Here is a 19050-nt window from a genome sequence, read left to right on the forward strand (position 1 = left end):
GACAAAATAACTTGTGACCTGGTTCCACAAGGCTATATGTGGCCTTCTGAAAATTTTCCCTTCTCCAATTATTTTTTAGCATTTTCTTGTACTTCATAGTTTGCGACTTCATAACATATTGGATTGCCAACACTTACTCAGTGACAGTGGAGATTACACTGTACTTGGAATAAATCCAATTGTTTAACATCCAGCTTGATTATTGTACATAAATTGAATCTGCACTATTTAAATAATGTATTTATGTAACATAATTTAGTTGTGTAGTGAGCATGCAGCTCTGGTAATGAAGGTGGCTGTGCATATATATATCATTAGAGGCAATCATGTTCTATCTTTGTTGGTAGCAAAGTGTTCTGCTTACCCCGTCTTTATCTCAAATTTCAATATAACCTTATTTATCCACATCTCTCAGAGTCTGATAAGTATAAGATATTGCCTTTCATTAGTGACAGATAATGATAATATTTAGCATTTATGTAGTATTCAGACGCTTTCAAATGCATTACATTAGTGGCTCTTCATGTGAGTCCAACTAGTTAGATCTTACATGCTGTGTTCTTAGATACAGTAACTGTTATCTAAAAGACTGAGAAAGACCAAGAACAGATATGCTTGTTTAATATTTGATGGCATCTTCATTGTCTCTTGTAGCTCAATATGAACTCTGCTCCTACGTTCATGCATTTCCCTCCAAAAGGTAAGCCCAAGAGAGCTGACACATTTGACCTGCAGAGAATTGGATTCGCAGCAGAACAGTTAGCTAAGTGGATAGCTGACAGAACTGATGTTCATGTAAGTCACTTGACAAAAGTAAAGAGACTGGTCCACACTTATCTCCATGTTCTGTGACAGTTGACCCTAGGAGCTGCCCAATACCTTCAAATGACTTTTTCCCATAAGAGTGCTCCACAAAAAGTATTAAAATAATAATAAAAAACAGCTCTACAAATCCATCACTCTTAACTCAGAAAAACAATTAGAATGTGTTTCAATCTTGCTTTGGTAGCTAAAATATTAATCTGGCTGTCTTCTAGCAGAACATGAGAAATGATAGTGTACCAATTACTTGATTAATATGAGCACATACTTGAAATATTACTTAATGCAAGCAATAACCTGCATTTTAATACTATAGAAGTGCATTTTAATGCTGTAGAAGTGTAATTGGTATATATGTGCAAAAACTTTAACTGTATACAGATGAAGTGTATACATTAAACTATTTCTTTAAAAGGAAAAGTAGAAATCTCTTCAGAATTAATATAGCAGTGTATCATGATGAGAGAATCCCAATAAAACAGCTCTAAGAAGTGAGACACAGTTGGAAGGGGGTGGTGGAGGGGAACTTGACTTCACTTCTGAAATCATACTTATCTGTATGCCTGAAAAATATGGGACAAAACTCACCAGGGAGTTCTTTCATACAAACTCACTGAAATGAATAAAGACTGCGCAAGAGCTTCTGTGCTGCCATAGAATTCTCTTTCATTTCACCAGATCTTGTGTAGGAGAACTTCCCAGTTGAAGCTCAGTCATCTTGTCCCCCTAATTTAGACTAACAACTCTTTAGTCAGGGTCTATCATTTGTATACACTATAGTACCTTGAACACCTACTACTGTCTAAATGTGGTTTAATACTTAGAGGACACTTCACTCAGTAAGCTAGAGCAAATTTTATTCTTGATCTCTCTCTCTCCATTAACTAAACAGATGCAGGAAATTCCTGCGTCCACCCAAATACATCTAAATCCACTGCCACCTAGTAACTAGGCCATATAAAGGTATTATCCACACAATAACAGTATAAACATTCAGCATAATGTTTGTAGAAAAACAGTATACATATAGTGTCTGTGAGCAATGTACTTAACCTCATAATAGACCATAGGAAAAGCAAGTTGCATTTCACAGTGATGTCTTCAAACAATCAGGGCATAAGTATGAGAGAGAAAGACAATGACATTCAGAATATTCTGCCAAGAGAGCACACATTGCAAAACATTCTGTGAGCTGAATGTTTCTGGTTTTTCCACGTGAAAAATTGTAATTTCAGTTGGTTTCCAAATTTCTCTGTTCTTGGTCTGTTGTGATGGTGGTAGTAGTGGTGGTGTTGCATTCTTCCCCTTCTTCTATCTCTTTTCCTCCATTATTGTAACTTTTCCCTTTCTTTCTTTCTTTCTTTCTTTCTTTGGTTAATGTTATGCTGTTGCCTGTATTCCTCTTCCCCCCACTAAATGTGGCTATCTTCCTATCCAAGCAGGCAGAGGCATATGCATGTAATTCTGTTAGAACCCTTTGTTCCAATGATGTCTTATATTGCAGAATGGGGAACATTTTTAGCCCCTACTGATAGTTTCCACTATAAAAGGCCACATTATGAAGGACTCAGAGATTTATGTACAGTTTGTCGGCACAGTGACTTGCTGGTCCCAACAGCCAGTCCAACTAAACACACACTTGTCTTTTCTTTATTCATTCACATATTACGTTTTTGTAGCGATTGGGACAGGTAAGATAATGAAGATATTATTTCCCTCCAACCCATGGCAAATGTGAATTTGCAATATTTTTATTAATATATAAAAAAGATAGTAGAGATGGCTAGTCTGCCGTTAGACAGGGCTATTTTGCCTTTAGCTGATAAGGTTGTGATTGCAAGTACGTAAAGCTAAATTTATTGAGTTCACTTTCTGAATACAGAAAATCAATATTTTTGAATACCCAGTTCATATTGCCTTATTTAATTTGTCTCTGAATAATGTGATATAACATAACCTGACTGTCTTGGGAAAATTGGGTAGTACTTTCATATGATTAGCTAAAAACCTGATAGTATTAGTCAGCAAGTATTTCCATCCAGAAATAAAGATAAACACACTTTGACATTCTTGTAACATAAAAAATACACCAAAAACTGATACCCGTATGAGGCCAACCAAAATGCACAATATATATGTTGTTATTGGATTTGCTAAATGGCCGACATGGCTACCCTTGATATTTTTTTTTATTTTTATTACTTTCTTGGTTTGGTATACTCTTTAAAAGTAATAAATTTCCCAAGTTAAAAAAAAATTAGCAGTTAAGTGTGTGTGCCATTCTTTCTGAGTAGACTGTATAGGAGTACAAGATTCATTCACTTGTGTAGGTACCAAAGATGCATCTACATTGTAGAAATAGCACAGTTTGACACCACTTTAAGTGCTGTATCTCCATCCTGTGAAATCTTGGGATCTGTAGTTTTACAAGGCCTTTGGCCTTCTCTGCCAAAGATTGCTACTGCCTCACAAAACTACCAGTCCCAGGATTCTAAAGGATGGATCTAGGGCAGTTCAAGTGGTGTCACTATCAACCTATATACTGGTACATCTGTGAGTTGGATAATACTTACCATATTTTTTCTTATTTTCCAGATTAGAGTATTCAGACCACCAAACTATTCAGGTACAATTGCACTGGCTCTCCTGGTGTCTCTGGTTGGTGGCTTGCTCTACTTACGGAGAAATAACTTGGAGTTTATCTACAACAAGACGGGCTGGGCAATGGCAGCACTGGTATGCTGATGTTTGAAAATGTTTCAAAGTTCAATAACTTATTTGCTGATATAAAAAAAGGTCTCAAGTCTCATTTGCACTGTTAATGAGAAAGCACTGCATTAATAAATAGGTTAGAGAGAGGCAGCATTGATTATGAAATCATAAGAGGAACAGCTGGGCCAAACCTCAAGGGTAGTACACATGACTACAGTTGTTGGTAGGAGCATGCAATTATGAGGTTGCCAATACCCTGACTAATTGTAATTGGTTCCAGTGTTGTTGGTGGAAATTGGTTAAATTGATACTCTCTTCTCAAGTTCAAAGGCATTCAACTTACAGCTAGCTATTGCTTTGAAATAGAAGGTCAATGTTTATGCAATTGAAACAAGGATTATGCAGTTTCATTGGGTATTTTAATAATAATAATAAATTGTTTATTAACTGCTTTTCCCAAGATCAAAGCGGTGTATAAGTGTCAGTAAAGACAGTCAGTAAAAAGGTTATGTCTTAGGAACTGAAATTTGTAAGATGCTGGGCTCCTCAAAAGATGACATGAAAAATATGGCAAAATAAGTTTATTATACCAAGCATAATTTCCATGCTGTCTTTCTAGACCTGTTACATTCTTACCATGTGCTGGGCATGCTAAGTGATTAAATTTGTATAATGTCTTCTACAAACCTTTTCCTTTGAGGCCATTGCTTTACCTATCCCATGAGAATATTACTTTAGCTACTTAAACCTATCATTGAAAAATCTTGATTTAATTTTCTCCACTCATTATCCTTATAATGAGTTTGGGCTGCTGGAATTTTTATTACATTACTTTTGTTGCCTTTAAAAAAAAAACCTCTGCAATCCTGAAAACAGTCAAATTATGGACATAGGTGAATTTCAGGTTTGTGGACCTCTATCATTGAAAATAGTACCTCTATTCCCCCCTTTGTGTTAAATTTTGCAACTGTATCATATTATATACTCCGAATGTGGAGGTCTCTGTGTTCCCTAGGCAGAAATATGGCATTTGTGTTATAACTGAACTATTTTATGAACAAAATAAGCTAGAATGTCGGAATGGGTGCTTTTCCAGTAGGTGAAGCTATGTTGGGCCTACAAAATGAAGACATCAGTCTAGAGGGGTATTGGGAGTATCATAAGGAGCAGGGTGTGATTCTAATAAAACCCTAGCTTTTGCTTATGCGCTAAAGGTTTTACTCATGATGTCAGGAAATCAAAAAGAGCTACTGGATGTTCAAATGCAATGAATTTGACTGTGCATTGAAAAATAACATGTTTCTGAAAGATCATTTGGTAGATAAATGGAGAACAAAAGTTACTACAAGGAATATCTATGTCTTGCTTTTATTTGCTGCTTTATCTTCAGGTGTGGCTACTACAAGATTTCCTGCTGAGATAATAGACTGACCATTTTAAATATATGCTTGTACGCGTTTGAGTAGAATCTAATCAGGAGGACATTTGTATGTATTTGATTGTCCTTTGAATACTGCAGCAGGCTAACAAGTTAGAAGATGCCCAGGTCATGGATATCAATTATAATAAAGACTTGTGTGCTAGTGTACTGACATTAGGATCCTTTTTCTTCTAGTTCCTATGAAACTTTGACTCATGTAATCTTGCTAAGAGCAACTCCATATATAAGACAAGATGCTGGCAACCAAAATATTGATTTTGTGTCTACATCATGATTGAGGTTCAAGGTCTCCAGGATGTGGCCCTGCTTCTTGTGGAAGATAGTTCCACAAATTTCTGCTGGTATTTTTCTTTGCCCTTTGCAGCTTCTGAATGCATAAATGTAAAACAAGAGAATTGTTTTTGGTTCTCTTAATTTAAGGAGCAAGTTGGATAAGGTAGCAGCAGAACTATGTGTCAATCAAAATGGCTGCTGATTTTCTAGCAAGTTTTAGAATGGGGATTAAAAGTGTAGCTTTGGAAAACAAAAGTGTTGAATAGTGTTTTGTGGGGTTTTCAGGCTATGGAAGAGTTTATTCCTGATGTTTCTCCAGCATCTGTGACTGGCATCTTTAGAGAATGGTGGCATGGAGGCATGGGGGTATATGTGCTATGTGACCCTTGGTTGAGAGGAAGTGATTTGCATGTTAATTTGTATGTTAGTATGTTGGTAAATAGCAGGGCCTCAGGATGGGAGGATATATAAGGAGGATTTGTATCTACAGTGTGCCCATGTCATACGTGGACACACCATATGCAGACACACTAGAGAGCCCGCAGGAGCATGCGGGGTGCAAGGGGCACCATGCACGAGCACCATTATTTTAAGTGGGGCTCGAGCATACACATTTTTTTACGTGGGGGGGCGGAATGGATCCCCCACGTAAAAAAAGGGTGCACTGTATTTAATTAGTATCCATTGTCTGCTGGGAAACCCCCAACCCTGGGTGATGTTCATTTGCATGTGCTGAGTCTTGATTCTGGTGTTTTTCAGGACTGGTAGACAAACTTTGTTTACTTTAAGGGTTTCTCCTTTCCTGTTGAGGTTGTCCAGGTGTATGGATTTCAATGGCTTCCCTCTTCATTTTGACCTGATAGTTGCTGGCATGGTCCAGAATTTCAGTGTTTTCAAATAGCATTTTATGGCCTGGATGGCTTATAATGTGTTCTGCTACTGTTGATTTTGCTGGCTGACCATGTCTGCAGTGTCTCTTGTGTTTCTTGATTAGTATTTGGACACTGTGTTTGGTGGTCCGCATGTTGAAGTGTTGAAGTTTCCTCATCAGGAACACCCCCTTTTTTTATCCTGGTGATTTCCCGTGGTTTGAGAGCTAGCATGTTGTAGTGATTTGAGTGTTGAGACTAGGGTTCAAATTCTTGTATGCTATGGAAACCTATTGGGTGACTTTGGGTTGACGTTGGACATTCTCAGCCTCAAAGGAAGGCAAAGGCAAATCCCCTCTGAACAAATTCTACAAAGAAAATCCCTTGATAAATTCACTTTAGGATTGCTAAAAGTCAGAAATCACTTGAAGGCACACAACAGTGACACAGTAGCTCACTAGGAAGAAATAGATAATATGAAGCAGCAGGGGATTAGAACTGTAAATGAACAAAGAATAACAGTGAAACATTAAGACAATGTGACATTTAGATATAAGATTGTGTGCCTATACTATCTAGTTACTTGTTGCATAAATTTGGATAAGAACAATATTAATCGATCTGTTTAGATGTGGAAGCAAACAACTGTTTTGGTCTTGTATTAGCCTTATACAGTTTATAGATTTTTAGTTTTCGCCTAAAAAGTCAGCTAAACTTATTTCTAAACTGTTTTTAATCGCTTTAGCAATTTCAAGAACCATGTTTCTTGTGTTTGCAAGAAAGGAAACAAACATGGATTTGTTGTTCAAGAAAATGACATTTAAAGCTCACTTGGGACTTCAAAGTAGGTTTGTGGTTCTTTAGAGACTCAGGGAGCTGCCACAGGCCCAGCTAGATCAGTCCATCTAGATCAGTCCAGCAAATGGCGGTAGCTCTCCAGGATTTCAGTCTAGAGTCTCTTTCTCAGTAATAGTTGGACGTACTAGGGGTCAAATACAGATACTCTGCAAGTGAAGCCCTGGCCTTCAATTCTGTCTTTCCAGTTGCCTATTCACATATGATGACCCCATGAATTTGATAGGGTCTTCTTAGGCTTGGAATAATCAGAGATGGTTTTGCCAGTTCTTTCCTCAGAAATATTGCCTATAGGACCTGGCATTTGTTGGTGGTCTGCCATCCAAGTACTTACCAGGTCTTATCCTGCTTAGTTTTCAAGATCAGATGGGATCTGATGCCTTTAAGGTATAAGGGTGTTTTTTATTTATTCTTATTTGAAGCCCTTTTTCTTTGACAACTCAATTTTAAATATTGTAAAGACATTATGTAAAAGGGATGAGCAATGTATGGCTTATAGGCCACATGTGGGCCTCCAGGGCCCCCAGTGATCAAAAATAATTTTTGCAATAATTTTTGATTTCATGTTTTTTTTTCTCCGAAATGTCCCCAAATTCACTTGACCCCCAGAGGTCAAAAACAATTTTTTGCAATTATTTTTGTTTTCGTGGTTCCCCCCCCCCCAAAAAAATCCCCAAAATTCACTTGGCCCCCAGAGGTCAAAAACAATTTTTGAAGGGGGAGAGGGAATCAAAAATTAATTTTGGACTAAAATATCTGCTAAGAGGCACGGTTTACATTTCCACCATACAGTGCATCCTTGGCTTACACGGGGATCCGTTCTGGACCCCTGCGTAAGCCAAATACCTCGCATGCTCAAGTCCCATTCAAGTAAATGGGGTTTGTGCATGTGGTGGCACGCCGGCATGCACGCGCCATGGGTGCACACCCTGTTCATCCAAATGGGATGTGCCACCCCTTGCACCCCATGCGCTTCTGCGTGGCTTTGCACATAAGCTCAAAGCAGCTGTGTTTTGCAGGCCCTCTAGGCCAGCTCAAGAGAGGCATTTTTAAAAATGCCAAAGATGGTAAAAAAATAACTCCATACTCCCTAGAAGCATTTGGTGGTACTTTTTCTTTCTGCAGGAAGAGATACAGCCTTCCACATTTTCTAGGGGGCTAATTCAGCATCCATTTCTTACTCAGTTGCCCACCCCTCTTATGGAGAAACACCGAGCTACTTGTTAATGACAATATGTTAAATACAACATTTGCAAAATTGGGCAGTACTAATGCAAAATATAATTTTGCCTTGCTCTCAGGTAGAGGACCTGAGTCAAACATCTACCTATCTCAGTTACTGTTCTGCTGTGCCCCATTCTCACACTAGATGACTCAGTGAATGATGTCCTCAAGAGGCAGAGGCTGTTGCTGCAGTTGCTGCTTACCATGATGCAGAAACAGAGTCAGTCAGAAGCAGGTGTTGATAGAGCTGATTTATTTATTTACTTGAAATTATGCCTCTCAGATTGTCTAAATGGCTTGCCTACTTGAATCTTTTGAACAAAGGCAGAAATGATTCTGGTACTGGTGACAGTAGATGACCACTTGCTCTTGACAATAATAGTTAATTTTACTTCTAAAACATTAAGCCTGGTTGGTGATGCACTAGCCACCAATGATGATTAGTAAATTGGAAACATTGTTGCCATCCCATTCTGAAATTTGTTTTGTCCTTTTCCTTCCATTAGAATTATGGAGTTCAAGTTAGGATTCTTGAGTGGGGACATTGGCGACAGTGTGGCAGTGCCTTCCTAGCAGTGTTGTTCTCTTCCCACATATCTCTCTGTCCCCTTCCATCACATGTTAACTCCAGTACAATTGCTGGTGCTGGCTGAATACTGAATTTGGGTTAAGAGGAACTTTGTTCCAGTCTCCTGACTGGTCATGTCATTCTGCCTGAAGATAGTTTAGGTAATTACCTAAAGATACCTTAGCTAATCTACCTTTCTCTTCTTGGAATAAAATGGGTCAACCATAAATATAGTGCTTGAGTTCTTTGGATGAAGAGTGGAATAAAAGTATTATTAGGGACCATAAAATATCCATAAAATGATTTGAACATATGCAGAGATATTAGTGGGAAATAACAAATTGGATAACAGCATCACAGAGAACACCACTAATGGGATTCAGAGGATTTGATGGCTTGAAAAAAAAACTCCCTACATTAAATTTTATCATGCCGCTGCAGCTTAAAGTACTAAAATAAAGAGAAGCTATATATTCCAAAATCAGAAGGGCTTGATTAGTTATTTCTGTATTGAAGTACAGGATCATAGCCATTTATCATGCATTTCTTCTGTGAAGTTGTGAACAGAATTTGGGGATTTACTTCAAATTACTTTTTGAAGTAATTTAGTTTGGAAAGTAATTCATTGCAGTTATTAATCTAAGGTCTCTGAAATTAGTTACTTTAAAAAGTAACTTTTTAAGTAAAGTAAAAAAGTAAAAAACAACAACAAGAAGAACCTTGAATGCTACAAGATGCTGGCCTATTGTACAAAACACAAGGAAACAATATGTAAAAGAAAATAAATGAGCTTCAGCAATCTGAAAACAAACCAAGGCAAATGGGAAAAACTGAAATGAAAAGCAGCTTTTCATGTGAGTCCAGATTGCTCCATTTTTATACATTCTGTTCCTCTAACCATCCTGATACAGATCTGGAGGATTCATATAATGGTGTGAATTCACTTTGCCTCCTGGTAGTATGTAAATTCAAATGACCCATTAAGGTTCCCTATTAGCTTCCCCATTAATTGTGTTCTAGCCTGTTACATTAAATAAATAATTCATTAAGGTGTTGAGAAGACGGTTCAGTTCAGTTTATGAAACAGTTGAAACAGGCTGCCAGGTATTAGATATGTGCTTGTCGAAACCACTCTGCTCTTGATTCATGTCAATCAATGGGCATCTTGCCTTTGGAAGGTGTTTGCAGCCTCAAAAATCTTTAAACTCAAGCTTCATGCTTGCTCTGTTTCAGTCCTGGGAATGGGATTAGCATAAGTATGTATATTATGTATTTTTAGCCTCACTAAACTTTAGGATGACTAACAGAATCATTAATTTGTTGGGGAGCATGCACACTGTGGAGGAAACAAAGTCCACTCTGTTTCATTCTTATTGTTTTATAGATAGAAGGATAATAGGAGCTTCACCACAACTCACAGATATGGAATAGTGATTTCATTTTAACACTCCACATTCAGTGTTTTGGCCTTTTTCTGCCGTAGTATCTCAATGAAGGTGGAAACAACACAATGGTGAAAATGTATTATAAAGAGAAAATAAAGGCATATTGTCTGAAACAAGGACATTTTGAGGTTTGAGCAATCCTCTACACCAAGGTTTAAGGTTTGAGTCCCCATTCCAACTGCACACTTACCTGACAGCAGTGGATAGATTTAAAAAGTTGGCTGCTATTTTAAATTTACCATTGTTTCTGAGAATCCTGGATGTAGCTTTACTCTGGGACATTATGTGGAATTTAAACAGTTATGGCAGCTAAGAGTGGCTGGAAAAATGGCCCATGAGGAGGACCAAAGCAGGCATTGTTGGCAGCAGGTCATACTGGTGTCCTTTGGTTTCAACATCTGTCCCCATGTAGTGGGTGCTGACACCCAATTTACACTGCCATTTAATCAAGACTGGTCTTGGTTTTGTAAAGCCATTGGCAGGGGCTAATAATTGCCAGGTTTAACAAAACCTGAGAATGGTCATGAGGCAGACCTCAGTCTGCATCTGTAAGCTTTCCTCATTTCTCAATGATGTACATAGTTTGCATTCAAGTCTTTGTGAGTCCATGCAGAAAAGGGAATCAATTTATATAGGAAACATTTTTGCACAGTTTTTTTGCACAGAGAATGCTGCTTTCTGTGCTAAAATCTAACCACATCTAAATTTTGTTGACAAGATCATTAGAAAGAAAAAAACCCTTTTCATTGAGTCTTAGAAAATGGAAAAATATTCTTTACTTAGTCTATTTGTTTAGCCTATATGCAGTAGTAGAATTCAGAGTGAACAGATAATAAGGGAATAGAACAACAGCCAAAATCATCTCATTATGTCAGGACTCTACAAGTGCTAGACTTACGACACACATAGACATTTTTGATGGACATTTTGATAGGCCTGTAAATAATTCTGCTTGGCAGATTGATTATGAGTAGTAGAAAGTACAAGCCCCCTACCCCTTATATCACCATGACATTCATGGATGGTACTCCTACATCTGTGTGATAGTGCTGCGATGGTTACCTGCCAGCCACTGTTATTCTCCCTCTAGAACATTACTATTTTTTGACATTCTTGCAGGAAGGACTTGCAAGCAGTTCTGTCCTGGCCGTTACTCCTGATGCATTGTCTTGACATAACCATGTTTTAATGGAGAGAATAATGGAGGCTGGCATTGAGCTTCAGTGAGGCATTCTGTTATCACTGCCATACCTGCTCCTAAAAAAAAAATGACTTCTCCCATCTATCTTGATATTTCAGCACCCAGAAAACAATGGTTCAAAACTGTGGTGTCAAATCTTTTCATATGTGATTGATTTTACAAGCATTATATCCAGCAGACTCATACAGGGTGATTGGGTCTTTCCAATAGTCTGGACCCAAGTCATATAACACGTGATAGGTCATAACTGGCACTTTAAATTGTGTCTGGAAATGGATTAATAGTCAGTGGAGTTGTTTTAACAGGCAAGTTATACGTTCCCTGTAACCAGCTTTAGTTAGCAGGCTGGGCATAGCATTTTAGATGTGCTGATGTTCTAAATGGTTACCTAAGACTTTCCTATATAGAGTGAATTATAGTAATTCAAGTTGGATATAGTTAAGGCATGTATCCCCTTGGCTAATGGACTAACACATTTTATTTGACATAAGTTTTCATGAGCTGCAGCCCATATCATCACATGGATTCTTCATATATTTCTGTTACTTTTTTAATTTTTCAGCTGACACTCTAAAATGTATTATTTATTATCTTTCGCTCGGCACTGGTGATCACTGTTTTCTTTTAGGTTCAGTATACCAAATGCCTTATGTCAACTAATATTTTGACTGAGACTTTGCAGTTTTCATTGCCATAAATTTAATTCATGACAAAGGAAATTAAGTTCTACACTTTCCAGAAGAATAGACAGAAGGAAACCCAGTATTCATGGGATATAGACTTTAGTGCTGGGGTGGAAGTGTCCTGTGGGAGCTGCCCAAATGTACTATGTTTTTGTTGGAATCAAGGAGATGGCCCATTGAAAGAAGCAATTTGTTGTTATTAACTGCCCTTGAGTTGGCCCCAACCCATGGCGACCCTGTGGATGAGACATCTCCAAACCCTTCTGTCTTCCACTGCTCTGCGTAAGTCCCATAGACTCAGGCCTGTGACTTTTCTAATTGAGTCTAGCCATCTGACATGTAGTATTCCTCTCTTTCTACTGCCTCTACCTTTCCAAGCATTAATGTCTTTTCAAGTAAGTTATGCCTGATGTGCATGAAGTATGATAGCCTCAATTTTATCATATTGGCTTCCAGGGGGAGTTCTGGTTTGATCTGTTCTAGGACCCATTCATTTGTCTTTTTGGCTGCCCATGGGATCCTCAGCACTCTTCTCCAGCACCACATTTCAAATAAGTTGATTTTTCTCCTCTCTGTTTTTTTCACAGTCCAGCTTTCACATCTGTACATGGTAATGGAGAATATTATGGCCTGAATTATTCTGACTTTAGTGCTCAGTTGTATGCATTTACTCTTTAGGATTTTATCTTTCATAGCTGCCCTTCCCATCCTTAGTCATCTTCTTATTTCTTGGCTACAGTCACCATTCTGATAAGTGTTTGATCCTAGGTACAAGAACTCTTTATTTCATTGTCTTCATTGTCTAGGTTAATTTTATGTATTTCTTGTATGGGTATTATTTTTGTTTTCTTTATGTTCATCATCAACATTCCTTTTAAGATGTAGTGTTCCTCCTACTAGTATCCCATTAAAAGATGGCACAGAATGCACATTCTGCTTCTGTTAAAAGAGGCAACAAATCTGCTGAGTTGTGAGTTTTTGCTACCTGATATAAGGTAAACTCTCTAAACCCCACCAAAATTTACCAAATTTGTCCCTTAGCCTGAAAATCCCCCCTCCCATTTCCCTGAAAGAGCAAAGTGAGTATATTCAGCCCAGCTCTGAATATATTGATGGAGAATATAGAGTAGTAGACAAGTTTTATAAAGCATTACCTCAGGCTAAGATTTCTTTTCTGAAGTTTGGACACATCACAAATAACCTGTGAAGACCTAGTCTCTTTCTTCTTCCATTCCTATCTTGCTTTCACAGTAAATAGCCCAAATCTTATGTTGAGAAACAAAGATGATTTTTTGAAATTATTGACATTGATTTCCTGGGAACACAACCCTGTCAGCTTACATTTCCTCATTGCTTTCTCTAAATGATGTCTTTTCTTCTTTTTCAGTGTGTCGTTTTTGCTATGACTTCAGGCCAAATGTGGAATCATATTCGTGGGCCCCCATATGCTCATAAAAATCCTCAGAATGGGCAAGTGGTAAGTGCTCTTATTGTGCCATTGTATAAAAAGAACAATATCACCACAGAGGCCTATAAATTTAAGTTGCACGGGAAATAGAGTATGAAAATATGTGAAGATTATTTACCTTAAGGGGTAACTTTTTTTCCCAAAATTCTTTTACCGACTATATGAATTTGATAGCACATAAACTTAATGGCACTCCTTCGTAGGACTGTGCATTGAACCTAAGCAGATTGATATCTGTAACTGAGGTTCAATATATAAAAATTGCTTCAGTTAAATGTCTACCAGTTTTATTTTACACTTCCTAGCAGATGGACAGACTGCATATTCATTAGGGTCTCACAATGCGATTTTAAGTGCTTTATAGTTCCCTTTTTACTCTTTTGTGTGATGGCAGGCAGGGGACTTTATTCAGGTTGTGTTACTCCTGGAACCCTAATCTATTCAGGACTCCATCGAACTAGATTCGGGTATAAGCAGGAAAATACCAAAATCCTACTGTGAAATAATAATATAAACTGTATTGATTACAGTAACGGAAAGTGGATGCAGATTATAAACAGCAGAAGTAAAAGAAAGCTTACAAACATCTTTTAGTATTACTGTAAGGGCTTCCTGGTTATGACCAAGTAAATATACTCTGGGTCATACTCCTCTCCCCACCCCACCTCCCACCCCAAAAAGACCAAGGGTGCCTCTACTCTGTACATAGAGTTTGACACCACTTTAACTGCCTTGGCTCCATCTTACAGAATCCTGGGATTTGTAGCTTTATAAGGCACCAGCACTCTTTGACAGAGACCTTAAAGTCCTTATAAAACTATAAATCCCAGGATTCCATAGGGTAGAGCTACAGCACTTAAAGTGGGACCATATTATTTTTACAGTGTAGATGCACCCCAAGAATATCTAGCTTGCCATACATTTAAAATCCACGTCTTTAAGTTCTGGAAGTTGTCAAAAGTTGCCTGAAAGGAAAAAAGGCAAAAACCAAAATAATGTCTTTCATTGGAAGCGGGGGAGCCCACTGCTCATGGAAATTAGCCCTTCTTCTCTCTACTCTGATGTAACTAGGGGGTGAAATTTACAACAGCTGGTACATTTGCATTCTTTGAATTAGCCTTGTCTGTCTGTATCTGTGTACAGGAATGTGAACCTTTTTATGGCTGCAGCAGTAGGCGGTGTTTGGGCATAGAAAAAGATTCAAACTATAACCTCACCAGTCTTCTGTTATTGATCCCAATACACTAGTGTAGATTCTCTCTGGAGTGTGAAGTGTCAGCAAATAATATTTGAGAACTGGCTGTTCTCTGACAAGCCAATGAAGCTGTGTGGTCATGTCCAGAGCATGTTCACCCTGTCCATGTGTCTAATGTGTCTCGTTCCATCTTGAGTGTTTTATGATTTTTTTTAGATGAGGTAGAACAAAAAAGATTAACACACCTCTTGCATAAATTATGGGAAATGCTATGGTGGTTTATCTTTCATGTTACCGTAAGTAATATTCTTTCTTCAACACATATTCAAGCCCATTTGAGAATATTGAGCTATTCCATCAGGTTGTATAACAGATGTATAATATTTAGAAAACACAGTGAACTGTGAAGTATTCCTTTTCTTAACTTTTTATCCTTATTTTTGGGTATTTTCATCTTACTATTGAAAATATATCTCCAGATTGATGAAGACTAACTTATTTATTTGTTGTAAAGATTGAGTCTCCCTTATCTAGAATGCTTGGGACCAGAAGTGTCTTCAATTTTGGATTTTTAAATTTATTTTGGAATACCTGTATTTGTATTTAAGTACATTATTTTGGAGATGCGAACCAAGTCTAAAAACAAAATTCATTTATGTTTGATATACACCTTCTACACACAACTTGAAGGTAATTATTTTAAATATTTTAAATATTTTGTGCATGAAACAAAGTTTGTGTACACTGAACAATGAGAAAGCAAAGGTGTCATGATCTTACTCACACATGAAAAAAGTTTTGGTTTTTGGAATATTTCAGATTGAGGAATTCCGAATCAGGGAGACTCAGTTTGGATCACATGCACACTACTTTCACATTCTGCCTAGTTTTTGCATTCTGCCTAACAAGTCTTGCTGGCAGCAAGAGCAGATAAACTACATGAACAAACATGAAAATTCCATCCGTGGTTTGTTTGTTGTGATGCCTGAACCCAGCAGTCTGGCTAAAGGAATAACCTATGGTTTATTGTATGCTTGTATTTGGACATTAGAGATAAAAAAAACAGGTTGTTGGAAAGAGGTGGTGTAGTTGGAAACAATCCAGCTCTTCCAGCTATCACAGTATGCGAACCCTGTACAAGAAGGGTCATGATTTATTTAACCATTTTTCTGGCAGCAGAAGCAGTTCAGAAGGAGAGACCAACAAATCGACTCTTTCTTGATAGGAATGCATCTGAATGCATCACCCATATTCATTGAAAGGAAATCATGCAAAATTGATTGATTTGTAGGCTTCACCTTTTCCTTCTTCATATCATCTTCTGTTTGAGGACCTTCTGTGGAACTATGACTTGTGTGAAGTGGCAGAAGGTGGAATAACATAACCATCATAAAAAGAAGCTTTAGCTTAAGGTTCACCAGTGAATGATTACAACGAAATGTTAACAGAATATATTGACATAATTTTATGGATGATTGTTTGGTTCAGTAGTTGTATGGTTATCATTATGTCCAATGAATTACATCCCTGGTGATATGCTGCTGTTGTATAATCATGCTTTGGAACTTCAAAGCATTATTCAAGTAGCTTTGGGGGCTTTGTGGTATTTTTGTCTTCCTTTTTCTTTCTACGTTTTGGGGTTTTTCTAAGCATATGCCTCTTTGAGCTTCCTGCTTGGATGAAAAAGCAAAGGAACAGAAATAAAACTGATGAAAATAATAAGGGAAGCTGTCACAAGAAAACCAAATGTCAAGCCTTTGACACAAAGGCCTTCCTTTGCCTGGTTTGTCTGCAAACACAGAAAGGCTGAGATGGCCCATATTCTTTCACTGCACTTTGAAGAATAGGGTAGGAAAGTATTTTATTTTTATGAAATATACTGTTTTTCCAAGAGTAGCTGAGTTGGGAGCCTACATAAAATGTAATTTGTCTTTGCCTCTCCCGTATCCACCCTCCCGCTTCATACTGAGCTGCACTTTCCAACATTTTCAAGCTTTCTCATTACCAGTTAATAGAGAATAATTTGCTTAGTCTTGTGAGAGGAAATCCATTCTTAGTTTTCTTTGATGCCTCATATCTTAATTAAAGTAAGGAGGAAAAAGCAAAGTACTGGGTTTGATGACTGATTGACTTGGTGACAGGAGAATAGGAGCTGACTGATGATGGGAAATGACACATTTGGTCTGGCAGCTCTGTTATGCAGAACTTTGACTACAGAAGTAATAAATAAGTGTGCCACTAAAGCACTGTGTTTATAACAGCTCAGATTTCATTACTCCATTTCTGTATTTAATTTATTGTGTTTTTTATACAGAGTGACAGAAGGGTGAGAGATGGCAGGGAGCAGACACTGGTACTAATAATTAAATCTGAGTGTATGTGTGTTTGTGTTTTTAATAAATTGTCAGTTTTTATAGATCCTCTCTGGTTTCCAGCCTAGACAAAAAAAAAAAAAAAGAAAAAAGAAAAGCAAAAAAGCATTTTCTTTCCTTGCTTTTTCTTGACAACTTCTTGCAGTGTGTTCTAGATACTCACATAATAACTTTTTTGTTTGTTTGTTTAAGAATAGTTTCTTCTGGGGGAGAAAAGAAACTTATATACGGTCAGCATATGGACTTCATACCTAGAATAGTGATGCAGAATAAAAGGCAGCCTAATAAAATTAAAAGGCTGAGGCTGCAATCGCACTACAGAAATAATTTAGTTTGACACCACTCTAACTGCCATAGCTCAATGCTATGGAATGCTGGGATTTTTTAGTTTATTGTGGCACCACCACTGTTTAGCAGAGAAGGCTAAATACCTTATAAGACTACAGTTCTTCTAATTCAATAGCACTGGACCATGACAGTTAAAGAGGTCAAACTTCATTATTTTTGCAGTTCAGATGCAGCCTAGGTCTTTAATCCAGCAGTGTTTTAGATCCATTTACAAAGCGTAGAATTCTAGCCAGGCTCTATAAACATCTGGAGAAAGTATTCACCTCAAAATTTTTAAGAAATGTACCTTATTGGATTGGATGTCACCCTCCCTTCTTTTCTCCCTCCCCCCCACCCTTTTTTTTTTTTTTTTTTTTTTTTTTTGTCCTGGACCCCTCAACTGACAAGTGTAGTGAAAAAATGCTACAGTGAAACTTTGAAACAGAACCCTAAGAGAAGTAACTATAATGTTTAGCCTGACTTTACATGAGTGGGGTCTGGATTTCATTCTAAAAATCTATCAAGCATGTTAGGTAAAATTTCTTTTTACCTTTTGTCTCAGTAGTAAATTATTTTTGTTACTGACCAGCTGTGAAAATAAAATCTTGCAGTGCCTATCATCGTCAGTGCATAACAGTTGTAGATCAATCAAGTAGTCAAAATAGCAAAATAGTTTTATGCCACCTTAAAAATTAATATACATATGTATATATTAACCCCTGGGCTGGTAACTGACATGTGTTAACGTGCCCACCCACTACCTTGCCTAATAAAACCCTATAAATAATGCACAATGGACCTGCTGCCATCATGTGCCCCATACCTGCTGCCACATCCAGCCTGAAGACCCCTTCAGTGGCATGTAAAGATGGAAACGGGGCTTCTGGCTACACTCGCATGGCCAGGTGCCACCTTCCAACATCAGAGGCCACCGTGGGGGCCTTCAGGATGGACGTAAGAGAGGCAGCAGGTGCACAGGGTCATCCAATCTGCTGTCATCATGGAATATTCTGGAAGCTGCACAGCAAACAGCTAGTCTTTTTGGACTACATTAAGGCCCCTTTGTGGAATTGGTCTGTTCTGCTGAAGCCACATCTGGACTGGATATTCCTGCCTGGGGATGATGGTCTGTGTTGTCCAGACATGATGATGTGAGGTCAGGGAGAAGATGGGCCTTTTGGCCTCTGAGTACAAGCCCCATGTGTATGTCTGTGGTCCAATCGACACTGCAGAAATAATCCAGTTTGGCAGCGCTTTAAGTGCTCTGGCTGCATGTTAGGAAATCCTGGGAACTTTAGTTTATGCTGGGAACTCTAGCACCAGAGCTCTCTGACAGAGAAGGTTAAATTGTTTCACAAAACTACAGTTCCCAGAATTCCCTAGCATTGAGCCAGGGCAGTTAAAGTGGTCTCAAACTGGATTATTTCTGCAGTGTGGTGCAGGTTACTGTCAATTTAGGGCAACCACATTGACCTGGAGTTGTTTGCCAGTTCCTTCCTCTGAAATATAGCTTTTTGATTTGGCCTATGGCTGGCAGAATTGGAACACTTGATAAGTTTTAATTTAGGAGTTTCACTTCTCTTTGAAAGTCTTTT

The 19050-nt window shown here is 37.9% G+C and overlaps 1 protein-coding gene across 1 annotated transcript in view; it reads left to right on the forward strand.

Moving 5' to 3' along the window:
* Positions 1 to 19050, forward strand: part of LOC149312754 (dolichyl-diphosphooligosaccharide--protein glycosyltransferase subunit TUSC3-like) — a 165808-nt gene that overhangs the window by 85289 nt on the left and 61469 nt on the right. The window contains exons 4-6 of the mRNA XM_089526981.1: positions 655 to 795; positions 3418 to 3558; positions 13481 to 13570. Coding sequence (XP_089383107.1) covers positions 655 to 795; positions 3418 to 3558; positions 13481 to 13570 — 372 coding nt within the window. The remainder of the gene's footprint in view (positions 1 to 654; positions 796 to 3417; positions 3559 to 13480; positions 13571 to 19050) is intronic.

The sequence above is a fragment of the Sceloporus occidentalis genome, unplaced genomic scaffold (genome assembly GCF_023333645.1).
Source record: "Sceloporus occidentalis isolate IW3139 unplaced genomic scaffold, rSceOcc1.0.p SCAF_5, whole genome shotgun sequence".
Taxonomy (NCBI): domain Eukaryota; kingdom Metazoa; phylum Chordata; class Lepidosauria; order Squamata; family Phrynosomatidae; genus Sceloporus; species Sceloporus occidentalis.